Source organism: Microcebus murinus, chromosome 26 (assembly GCF_040939455.1).
Source record: "Microcebus murinus isolate Inina chromosome 26, M.murinus_Inina_mat1.0, whole genome shotgun sequence".
NCBI classification, from domain to species: domain Eukaryota; kingdom Metazoa; phylum Chordata; class Mammalia; order Primates; family Cheirogaleidae; genus Microcebus; species Microcebus murinus.
Window position 1 is genome coordinate 20725946 of NC_134129.1, and position 12411 is coordinate 20738356.

The following is a 12411-nucleotide window of genomic DNA, read 5'->3' on the forward strand; positions in this document are numbered from 1 at the left end:
TTCCTTTAAAAAAATAATAATAATAATAAAGCTTGGGTGGTATAGTGGCCTTCGCAAAAAGAGGTAGTTAACCATGGATACCTTACATTTGTCGTGGGTTTCGTGCGGTATTCATGTGTGCACCCCAGTCTGGATACTGTGACTCTGTCCTCCTCGTGAGCATGCTGAGTGCACGCTCCTAAATCGTCCGTGGCTATTTTTATTACTCATCTCGTCTCCTTTTGCAGAATTCGACAAGTCCGCCACTCAAGCTGTCCAACGTGGAGCGGATCACCAACGTTCAGATTTTGATTTTATTTTGTATCTTGATCGCCATGTCTCTCGTCTGCTCCCTGGGCGCGGCCGAGTGGAATCGAAGGCATTCCGGAAAGGACTGGTACCTCAATCTGAACTGTAAGCGGTGCCCTGCCTACGGCACTCACTCATTTTATTGAAACGTGTGTTTGCTTTGCAGTCGATCTCGATTTGGGGGATTTCCTATTGCTTCTGAAGAGAAGCCCTGGTTGCCAGGATAGCTGGGCATTTAATCTTTATTTTTTTTCAGTGAGATTTTCCAGAAAATGTAAGTAAAATGTTTAGCACCTCTAAGAAGTTCAAGTCCTTGAAAATATAATAAGCACTCCATAGTAGTATAAAATATTTGCTAAATACAGCCATGAACGATATTCTTTTACAATTTCTTTTTTTTTTTTTTGAGACAGGGTCTCACTTTGTTGCCCAGGCTAGAGTGAGTGCCGTGGCGTCAGCCTCGCTCACAGCAACCTCCAACTCCTGGGCTCAAGCGATCCTCCTGCCTCAGCCTCCCGAGTAGCTGGGACTACAGGCATGCGCCACTATGCCCGGCTCATTTTTTTTTCTATATATATTAGTTGGCCAATTAATTTCTTTCTATTTATAGTAGAGACGGGGTCTCTCTCTTGCTCAGGCTGGTTTCCAACTTCTTACCTGAAGCAATCCACCCACCTCGGCCTTCCAGAGTGCTAGGATTACAGGCGTGAGCCACCACGCCTAGCCAATGATAATTTTTAACATAAATGGTTAACTATATGGTAAAGAAAGTAGATTGAGTATGTGTGGAGGATATTATAAAATACACATACCTATGTATACATACATATGTATATCTATATTTAAGTAAAGTGTACCAAAAGCTCGTTCACATAATTTAAAAATGTTTAAACTGAACGTACTTTCATTCGAACTCAGTAATGCAGTGAGTGCTGTGTTAAATGGTCATCTTGCACTGGAGAAAATGCTATTAAATAGTTTCCTTGGTCAGGTGCAATGGCTCATGCCTGTAACTGTAGCACTTTGAGAGGCTGAGGTGGGAGGATCGCTTGAGGCCAGGAGTTCAAGACCAGCCTGCGCAAGATAGTGAGATCCATCTCTACTAAAAATTAAAAAAATTAGCCAGACATGGAGGCCTGTACCTATTGTCCCAACTACAGAGGAGGCTGAGGCAGGAGGATCGCCTGAGCCCAGGAGTTGGAGGCTGCGGTGAGCTATGATGATGCCACGGCACTCTAGTCTGGTCAACAGAGTGAGACCCTGTCTCAAATAAAAAATTAATAATTCCCTTTTGGAGCATTTATCCTTTTATTATTATGGTATTAATCCCCACCCACCCCCCGATATTTCTAAGAAGTGAGTTTGCATTTCTACCTGATAAATGCTTATCCAATAAATACTTAATTTCCAAAAATGTGAAAAAAATCTAGTAAGATCTTGCAGCAAAAAAAAATGATTTTTTGAAGTTTTTTTATTACATTTATTTAACTTCACAGCCATTCTGAGTTATTTTTATAGTCATTGATTTATTATTTCAACAGGAGAACTGTTATTACTACCATCAGTTCGTTTCTCCGTATACTTTACAATATATTTGGTGTAGCTGTTTTATTTTCATTGTTGAGAACAAAGAGTATAATTTGCCTAGGAGAATAATTTACCTGAGACCGAATAGTACTCATACAGTTTGGATTGTTTTTGAAGCTGCTTTTTCATCTGTTTGCTTTTAAAGCATGCTTTTGATTAGAAATGCTTTTAAGAATTCATGTAAAAGTAATTTACCTAGTTGAGATTTTACATTTATAAACCCTCAGTGGTATACTTAATATCTAAACTTCCTATTTAGAACCGCATTTGTGATACTTGGTAATACTTTCACTTTTTAGTACTATTATACAGTTTTGTTTTTTTTTTATTGAACACAAAGAATGCAATTCCATCTTGACAGATGCATTCGAGAATTATGTGATAGTACCAGAAAAATGTTCCTCTCTATCTGGGCATGCTGTATCATGTGGAAAATTCTTATGCTAAATTTCTGGTCAATGCAAAGAAACTATTAAAACTGCAACTGACATTCTCCCCACAGATGGTGGCGCCAATAATTTTGGACTGAATTTCTTGACCTTCATCATCCTTTTCAACAATCTCATTCCTATCAGCTTGCTGGTTACGTTAGAAGTGGTGAAATTTACCCAGGCCTACTTCATAAATTGGGTAAATACGAATTATTGTTTGTCAGCACATTGCGCATTCATTTTGTCGTTTTTTTTCTTACGGTGGGATCTTTCCATCTCTCGGGGAGAAAAACGCTTAATCACACCTACCTTTTTGAATACGAGACAACATTTTTGAGCCTGGTAGCGTTATAGCACAGAGGTCCCTCCTTTCAGACTCATGCAAGTTTACGAGGCAAACACCATGGGGGAAGTAGGTGTATCTAGTGCAAGAAAACTATTTTGGGATATATAGTGTTCATCAGGGAGGGAGAACCAGGAGTTTGGAGTTATTCATAAAATATTCGGATTGTGGGTCTAGTATTATAAATTTACTAGACGTGTAAAACGTTCTTCAGTTGCTTCTTTGAAACTTATTTTCTTTGGCGCTAACGTGGGAATGACAAAATATGCCTTACCTGTGTCTCATAGTAGTTGCATGGATCAAGGAATCTCTTGACATACCAAAGAGCTTCATAAAAAATCAAGCACCCTACAGTTAATGCTATATTTGCTACTAGTAACATGTGTATTCATCTTTGCAGTTCATTTTTCCACACTGTAAACCATTGCAGCTGTGCTTAAATTTTTCTTCTTAACTTTTTTTCTTAAATATTTTTGAATACTGGAAAAAATATTTTGGACATCCATTTCCCAAATGTTGTTGGAAAAAAAAAAATACGTTGTTGTTCTTACAGACTAGGCCTGATAGCTGAGCTCAGATACAGAAAAATAAAATGATTGACTAGTTAATTTGACTAAATTAAACAAACCCTCAGGCCTAATCTGCCAGAAAGTTTAATGCTTCTTTTATTTTGAGAAATCTTGGTGTTCGTTTTGATGTTTCTTTCTTTTCATGGCATTTAAAAGTCTTTCCATAGGAAGAGTATTAGGATTTTAGAGAATATAACCGCTGATACTTATGCAACTGTTCGTTATCTCCTTGTGATGAATGATCCACCTAAAGCTGTCAGTCTCTCAATTCGTTGGTAAAAGATCAGTGGAATTTAGAAATCTGAAATGAGCCGTGGGTGTAGCCCACTTCATGCAGGAGATAATGTTACAGAAAATTTGTGTAATATAAACAAAATATATGCAAATACAATTAAAATGTATTGAAGTTTCTCATAGCAAAACTAAGGCAACTCATTGTGAAGGTCAAAGAACTCATCGACAGCTTTCTTTTTTTATTTGGATTTTCAAAAATAGTGTTTACTTCAAATAAGGATCTGATTTTAGTGTTGGATGAGTCCAGCAGGCTCAAGCTTTTCAAGGACCTTTCTAACATACAGAGATTTTATAACATCCTTGACAAATGGACGGGGAAGGTTTCAAGGCTTCCCTTATAAGGCAGCTGTATAATGAGATTAGTAGCTGTTTTTCACTCGTTGGTAAATGAGATTAGTGTTGATTAAATGAGATTAGTAACTGTCTTCCTTTGATTCTTGTTCTGCTCAGCGGATCTTTTATGAAAATGTTTAATCTGGTTTTCAAATGAGATAGCCTTGCAAAATATCCGAGCTCAGGCATCATGCCTATTCATTCTTTTTTTTTTTTTTTTTTTTTAATTTCAGAATATTGTAGAGGTACAAATGTTCTGGTGACATAAATTGCTTTTGTACCGTTCGAGTCAAAGTTATAAGTGTGCCCACCACCTAGCTAGTGTGCATTGTACCCATTAGGTGTGAATTTACCCATCCCTTTCTCTCCCCTCCCACTTGCTTGATTTCCAATGAATGTTATTTCCATGTGTGCACCTAAGTGTTGATCGATTAGTTCCAATTTGCTGGTGAGTACATGTGGTGTTTGTTTTCCATTCTTGGGATACTTCACTTAGTAGAATGGGTTCCAGCTCTATCTAGGTCAGTACAAGAGGTGCTAGATCACCATTTTTTTATGGCTGAGGAGTACTCCATGGTATACATAAACCACATTTTATTAATCCACTCATGGATTGATGGGCACTTGGGTTGTTTCCACATCTTTGCAATTGTGAATTGTGCTGCTATAAACATTCGAGTGCAGGTGTCTTTTTTATAGAATGTCTTTTTTTTCCTTTTGGGTAGATGCCCAGTAGTGGGATTGCTGGGTCAAATGGTAGATCTATTTTTAGTTCTTTGAGGTATCTCTACGCCATCTCCAACTACTTTTCATAGAGGTTGTACTATTGTACTAGTTTGCAGTCCCACCAGCAGTGTAGGAGTGTTCCTATCTCTCTGCATCCTCCCAGCATTAGTTGTTTTGGGACTTTTTGATAAAAGCCATTTTTACTGGAATTAAGTGATATCTCATTGTGGTTTTAATTTGCATTTCGCTGATGATTAGAGATGTTGAGCATTTTTTCATATATTTGTTGGCCATTACTCTGTCTTCTTTTGAAAAGTTTCTGTTCATGTCTCTTGCATGTCTTGCCCACTTTTTTTTTTTTTTTTTTTTTTGAGACAGAATCTCACACTGTTGTCCTGGCTAGATTGCCGTGGTGTCAGCATAGCTCACAGTAACCTCCAACTCCTGGGCTCAAGTGATCCTCCTTGCCTCAGCCTCCTGAGTAGCTGGGACTACAGGCATGCGCCACCATGCCCGGTTAATTTTTTTTACCTATATATTTTTAGCTGGCCAATTAATTTCTTTCTATTTTTAGTAGAGACGGGATCTTGCTCTTGCTCAGGCTGATTTGAACTCCTGGCCTTGAGGAGTCTGCCCGCCTTGGTGTCCCAGAGTGCTAGGGTTACAGGCATGAGCCACCGCGTCTGGTCTCTTGCCCACTTTTTAATGGCTGATTTGTCCATCTTATCTTATTCTCCTTAACTAAATATTTTCCATCTCCTTTCATTGTTCATTTCATGTTATGTCTACTTAATCTCCATTCTGATCATGCCTCTTCTCTAAACATAAACCAGTTGTTTAATCTCTCTCTTAAACTCAACAGCCTATTCCAGAAGGAATACTGATTAGTTCAGAATACAGACCTGGCAGAGATCAGCTTTGATTTAGATTTGCTTTGATTTAGATTTGCTTTAGATCAGCTTTGATTGAGATTTCGGCCTTTTCACTCGAGACGTGAAAAATCTGTAGACCACAACCGGGACTTGTTAAATAAGATATTCTATGGAAAATCCTGTTTTTGTAGGATAATATATTCAAGCCTCATGATTACTGGGTACACAAGGCAAGTACACATAGATAAAGAAACTATACATTTTCGTTTGGCTTTTGCGAAGTTCCTTTGTTTTATTTTCAAGTTATATGCAGTGCCAAGAAACTTGGCCCAGAAAGTACAAACAGATAGAATTCCTTGGGTGATTTTTCCAGGGGTTCAAAGACCTAATTATTGGAGCAATATTTAGTTGCTGATGTCTCTAGCTCACATTGTTAAACACTTGCATTGTGTCAGACGCCCTCGGATTCATTTTATGTGTGTTAACTTATTTGATGCTTGGAATAAGACGCGTATACAGAGAATGGTGGGATGATAGTAAATCTAGATGACTCTTAGGCAGGCACTAACCACCATACATACTGTTCTTCCTTTACTGGGAAATACAATATTCTACGTTGAGTATTTTCAGAAGAATCAAGTGAAATGGTACAGGGATGACAAGAAATAAGAGTGATTCCATCTAACTCACCGGTTAAAGAGTGACTCACTCAACACTGAAGGTGTTAATCATATGGATTATTAACTTTTAAAATTTCACCCCATTCCTTATTATCAGTTGTATTCAGTGATTTATTTTACTGATTTTTTTTTTTTTTTTAAGGATCTCGACATGCACTATGAACCCACAGACACTGCTGCTATGGCCCGAACATCTAATCTGAATGAGGAACTTGGCCAGGTAAACGGCATTTCTTGTTGATTTTTTTTTTCTTTTTTTTTTTTGAGACAGACTCTCACCCTGTTGTCCAGGCCAGAGTGAGTGCCGTGGCGTCAGCCTCGCTCACAGCAACCTCACACTCCTGGGCTCAAGTGATCCTCCTGCCTCAGCCTCCCGAGTAGCTGGGACTACAGGCATGCGCCACCACGCCCGGCTCATTTTTTCTATATGTTTTTAGTTGGCCAGCTAATTTCTTTCTATTTTTAGTAGAGATGGGGGTCTCTCTCTCTCTTGCTCAGGCTGGTTTCGAACTCCTGACCTTGAGCGATCCTCCTGCCTCGGCCTCCCAGAGTGCTGGGATGACAGGCGTGAGCCACCGCGCCCAGCTCTTGTTGCTGTTTGATGATTTAGAAATCAGACTCCGTGTAGTATCTGCTAAACGTAGCAACTTCAAAGGAGCAGACAGCTTATAATTTTCCATTATTTGAATAATCAGCAAAAATATATTTGTTAGTAACACTTTTCCTTTTCAGTAAATGAAGTTTTAAAAACACTATCTAAAGCAGAATTCTGCTCTCAGGGTAAGGTACTTAATGAGCCTAGAAATGTCCCTCAGTATATGGTCTGATTAGTATGTAAAATATTGGCTGTTTTTTACATACAGTATTAGAATGGTTCATAGCTTTCAACCAAGAAGGAAGGAGAAGTTCAAGTTCATCCGTGAAGTTGTGTGAGTCTAGTCAAATAGGAATTTTAGATTTATAAATCACACTATGTTCCCATAGATGGATATTTATAATCCATTTACACATGCTAGCTGAAAAAAAGATTTTTCTTTTCTGTGCCGTTGCCTTATCCCAACTCTTACTCTTCAAATAGCATTTGGTCCAGAATTATCCTTTTTCTTAACAATTCAGATGTTGCATGAAGTTAATCGCACAAACCATCACCAATCCTACAATCGCTCGTCGTGCTTGAGAAAAAAACCGATAGAGGTCTTGTTGCTCCGTAAATTTACATAGTGGTAATGGCCCCTTTTAGTAGAAATTCAGACCATAGTAAGGCATGTTTCTATGTAACATGGTTTTCCTAATATGTTGATAGTCTTCAGTATTCATACATAAAATGATTCGTTGCTAAAATAAAAAAATAGCTGAATATATTCCTCGATGAACGTGAAGAAAGTATTCGGTTAATAGCATTCGTTGTGTCCCTAAAATGTAACAAAGTTGATACACAAAGTACAATCTAAGGGATTTTTTTTTTTCCTCTGTAAAAGACTGGCATAAAAAGACTTCTGCAATATTCATGAGAAATGGTAAAACTTCTTTCCAGGTGAAATACATATTTTCTGACAAGACCGGCACTCTGACTTGCAATGTCATGCAGTTTAAGAAGTGCACCATTGCAGGGGTTGCTTATGGGTGAGTTTTTTTTTCTCTTTCATGAGAATATGAAATACACATTTAATCCGTGCTGGCCATTTTTATATATATGTGTGTGTATATATATATTTGAGAGTTCTTATGAGGGGAGAATTGTGGGATTTTTTTTTTTTTTAATCTAGAAAGCAGATATTTTAATTTCAGGACACCTGTGCATTTCATGTTTTATAGCTTGGTATTGCTTTCACTTGGGATGTGCCCAGGAGTTTATCCAGTGTTTATTGTCGCTGAATGTGCTCTCTGGCCCTGGTAATAAGGAACAAATACATTTCCCTTTACGATGCCATAAAGCTAGAGCACAGCTTGGGCGTGGTGAGAACACGCAGTCAGGCCTGGGGCAGTTTCGAAGTTAAAATAGTATTACTGTTCCTCTCACGGTTATCCCTTTGAATTATGTCTTTTACCACCCTTCCTTTTTGCAGTCACCAAGCAACCTAAAATTCAGATGATAGGAAGGAGGTAGAGACATGAAACTCTTTAATACGGAGGGTAAAGAATATCATCCAAACCTTTTATCGGGCTATTAACGTCCTTTAGAACATGCTTGCTGAGCACCCATTTGATTTATTTCTCTCTTTTTTTTTTTTTTTTTTGAGACAGAGTCTCACTTTGTTGCCCAGGCTAGAGTGAGTGCCGTGGCGTCAGCCTCGCTCACAGCAACCTCAAACTCCTGGGCTCAAGCAATCCTCCTGCCTCAGCCTCCTCCCGAGTAGCTGGGACTACAGGCATGTGCCACCATGCCCGGCTCATTTATTGTATATGTATTTTTACTTGGTTAATTAATTTCTTTCTATTTTTAGTAGAGACGGGATCTCGCTCTTGCTCAGGCTGGTTTTGAACTCCTGACCTTGAGCGATCCTCCCGCCTAGGCCTCCCAGAGTGCTAGGATTGCAGGCGTGAGCCACCGCGCCCAGCCCACATCTTGTGCTTATATATTCACCCGTAATTCTCCCAGAGGAGGAAAGAGAAGGCCTGTTGTGATTCTAGAGTTTGTTGTGCTTTCAGATTTATGGCGATGTCTGTTTTTACACAAATTCTGCATTCATTCGTAAATAGTAGTGTGTCTACGGTGGCCTGTTTAATAATGATCATCCTTTTTCACTCTGTCTAGCTTTCAATTCAGCGATAAGCAAGTTCTTCAAAGTAGTCATCATTGATCATGAAACTATCAGAACAGAAAACTAAAATTAGATCTAGCCTCTCTCCTGAATTTTATCGGGTTGTTTCTTGTTCTTGGAATAAATAGATCTTTAAACACTCCCAGGCAGTAGTTCTGAAGAGCAGTGTTCTTAATGTCTGTTGATGATGTGATCTTTAGCAACTGATACAGGATAAGGGTGGGTTTGAGCTAAGTATTGCCATCATTTGGATTAAATTGCCGAGTCAAACGAATTTCCTCATGGAAAAATAGCGTTTCTTAATAATGAGGGATAGTCATAAGGCACAAGGTTCAGCTTCCTCTTGAATTCTCCTTGTGACCCTAGACAATTTCTCCCACTCTTTTTTTTTTTTTTTTGAGACAGAGTCTCGCTCTGTCGCCCGGGCTTGAGTGAGTGCCGTGGCGTCAGCCTCGCTCACAGCAACCTCAGACTCCTGGGCTCAAGCCATCCTCCTGCCTCAGCCTCCTCCCGAGTAGCTGGGACTACAGGCATGCACCACCATGCCCGGCTCATTTTTTTCTATATATTTTTAGTTGGCCAATTAATTTCCTTCTATTTTTAGTAGAGATGGGGACTCGCTTTTGCTCAGGCTGGTTTCAGACTCCTGACCTTGAGCCATCCTCGCATCTGGGCCTCCCAGAGTGCTAGGAGTACAAGTGTGAGCCTCCGCGCCCGGCCTCTCCCACTCTTTAAAATGGGGATGGTGAGACCAGATGATCTCTAAGGTCCTTTTCCAGATAGGAAATCTAACATAAGGTTTAGAAATAAAAACCCAGAAGTGCTGTTGTTTGCAGATTTTTAACTGTATAAACCAGAATGTGTTTTCTCTTTGGATATCGTGTCATGTTTTCAAGAATACCAGAGGCCACGCAGAGTAAAGCTAAGTTGTCGAACTGCTTAAGGTTAGTGATCACGTATTGTTGGCGTTGTGGGCTTTTAGGCGTCCTTAACCCTGATTGAGTTGTTAATCCACCTCCCCTTCCCCACAAGTCCTGGTTGGGGTTGGATTGTCGGTGATGTGTAGAGCTGTCGCTATCTGAAATCTCTCGATAAGCCGTGGCCATGTGTTTATAGAAGGAGGGAGCATGGCACCAACCCCCTTTCTGTGTGGATTTCCTCTGGACACTCTTGGGTTACAGGAACCCAGGCAGGGAAAGAACGTGGTCTTGCTATCCCGGAAGAAAGCAAGGTGTTTGTCCTCCTTACCCCAAAGACCATGACAAAACAAGAGAGAGGGTCACACAGACTTTCAAAGACCTTTGGGGTTACAGGTTCAGAGCTAATTTGCCCTCAGCGTTTTTTAGGCAGTAAGGTAGAGAGCTTGGTTTTACCCTAGGCAGAGTCAAAGGTGAGTTCTGCTGTGTTTTATTAGCGAGAAGAATAAGACTTCTGAAGTCTCCTGAGAGTATATGCTTGAGCTAGGTGTTCACTTCGGCAGCTCATATACTAATAAGATTGGAAAGATAGGGGGAGGATTATCATGGGCCCTGCACAAGGATGACATGCAAATTCATGAAGCGTTCCATATTTTTCTATCTGGGTAACAGGCCATGGAACCCAAAACATAGATACCCTGTGATACTTCAAAATAAAAAAAAATAAAAATTGCAATAGAAAAAAAAAACTCAAGTAGTTCTGTGCATGTATATCATAAGCTTATAAGAAGATAATAATACTTAATCATGCTTCCATATTTAATTTTAGTAAATTTTCTCTCATTTCCCTTAACCTTTGCCCCAAATTGGATTCACGATGAGCAACAAAATAAAAAGATTTGAGCACAGTTGCTGAGAACGATTACTTTGTAGAGGTTAACTTGGTGGTACAGATACACTGTACTTTAACTTGTTAGATTATTTCATTAGATCTTTATAGGGGATAATTGTGGTTAAACGGTAGTGAGTGGTGCTATCATTTATAAATGACTACAAACCGGACATTCCACTGTAAATATTTATTATTAAAGTATCATTTCAGCGAATTGCTTCCCGTAGAGAATAAGTCAGTTTTGTCACAGTGACTGGAGCGACAGGAACATAGGCGAGAAGCTTCTGGGCTCAGTTGTCCGGGTTCTCAGTCAGATGGAGACACAAGCCTACGGTTCCATCTCACCGGACACGGTAGACCTGACTGTTAGAATGAGCTGGCTGGGGCTTAACAAGTTTCGATCTCTGATGCATAAAAGAAAAAATGTTGTTGAGCAAACTAAACAGTACTTTTTTTGTGGGCAGGACATTCAGTTAGCATTATAAAAACATCATTTACATTTTCCTTAAGTAAAAAAAAAAAACCAATAGTTCTTAAAAGCAATCTTTATCTCTCTATATAAATATAGTCTATGAATAGCTTTACTCGATAATATTTTGTGCAGTAGTGTGTTTGCTGAAAGGATCAGTCGCTTCTTTGATCCTGAGAAAAGATTCCCCAATGGGAAACTTCACAATTGCAATACTTGGCCCCATTGTCTATGGCAGGCGTCCTCAAACTACGGCCCGAGGGCCACATGTGGCCCACCGAGGACATTGATCCGGCCCCGCCGGGTGTTTTCGCCGCCGCTGCCTGTCCTGCTTAGCAGCCAGCTGGTCCCGGGCCCACAGTGCGCACTCTCCAACGGTCTGAGGGATGGTGACCTGGCCCTCCTGTTTAAAAAGTTTGAGGACCCCTGGACTAGCGTGTAACCAACAAGTTTGCCTCACTGCTCACCATGCTGATAAAAGTCCATGCCGTTCGTCCATCTATTCACAACCCCCCACGGGCCTTGTCCAGTCTCCTGTGTGCTGTGGCACTTTGAGTCAGATGACGATGGAGATGAAACAATCAGCACGAGTTCCCATCGTTCCCGCCCTCCTGAAGTTTACAGTCTAATTGTGGGGCGTGATGGAGGCTAATTAAGGAATCCTGTAGACCAAGCATAACACCATAACACAGTGCAAAGGTCCATCTGAGTTTATGCTGGGTGGTTCGATCTAATCTAGGAGGTCAGGGAAGGGTCCCCGAGGAGCTGATACTGGGGCCGAGATCTAAGCATGAATGAACTTGACCACGAACGTGCAGAACTTGCCGGATAGATCCGACAGGGGCGAAGGCCAGTAGCCAGACCTGGCGCGTGAAGCCCAGAGCCGCTGCAGCAGTGATGACCAGAAAGCTCGCAGGCTCTGTAGTAGCAGGTGCATGGGGGTCACCTGCTCCTGTCACGCCCTGGAGTGACGCTCAGCGTTCTGCCAGGGCAGTCCCACCGGGTGGGGGACTGTGACCCTTGAGCTCTGGGACTTTCAAGCTGCAGTTAACTCGAGAAGCCCCAGCCCCTGCCCTGGGGTGAGATCAGTAGGACTTTGCCCAGGGTGTGTTGCTTGGGTGGTGCCGGGCCCTCCCCTGGCGTGGTCCCTAGGGGCCGAGGTCCAAGCCTTGAGGTCCATCAGGAGTGATCGCTTCAAACACGGGGCCGCCGCCAGTTTCCCCAGAGCCTGGCAGCGTGCCGGGCTCG

The 12411-nt window shown here is 40.9% G+C and overlaps 1 protein-coding gene and 1 non-coding gene across 5 annotated transcripts in view; both read left to right on the plus strand.

Annotated features, from left to right (window-relative positions):
• ATP8A1 (ATPase phospholipid transporting 8A1) overlaps window positions 1-12411 on the plus strand; it is a 231557-nt gene that overhangs the window by 80575 nt on the left and 138571 nt on the right. For all 4 annotated transcript variants that reach the window (XM_075997957.1, XM_075997956.1, XM_075997959.1 and 1 more), the window contains 4 exons: window positions 228-393; window positions 2378-2505; window positions 6266-6343; window positions 7658-7746. In XM_075997957.1, the coding sequence (XP_075854072.1) occupies window positions 228-393; window positions 2378-2505; window positions 6266-6343; window positions 7658-7746 (461 nt within the window). The remainder of the gene's footprint in view (window positions 1-227; window positions 394-2377; window positions 2506-6265; window positions 6344-7657; window positions 7747-12411) is intronic.
• On the plus strand, window positions 10350-10459 carry LOC142864759 (U6 spliceosomal RNA). Its single transcript, XR_012915106.1, has one exon. It is a non-coding gene; the product is annotated as a U6 spliceosomal RNA (small nuclear RNA).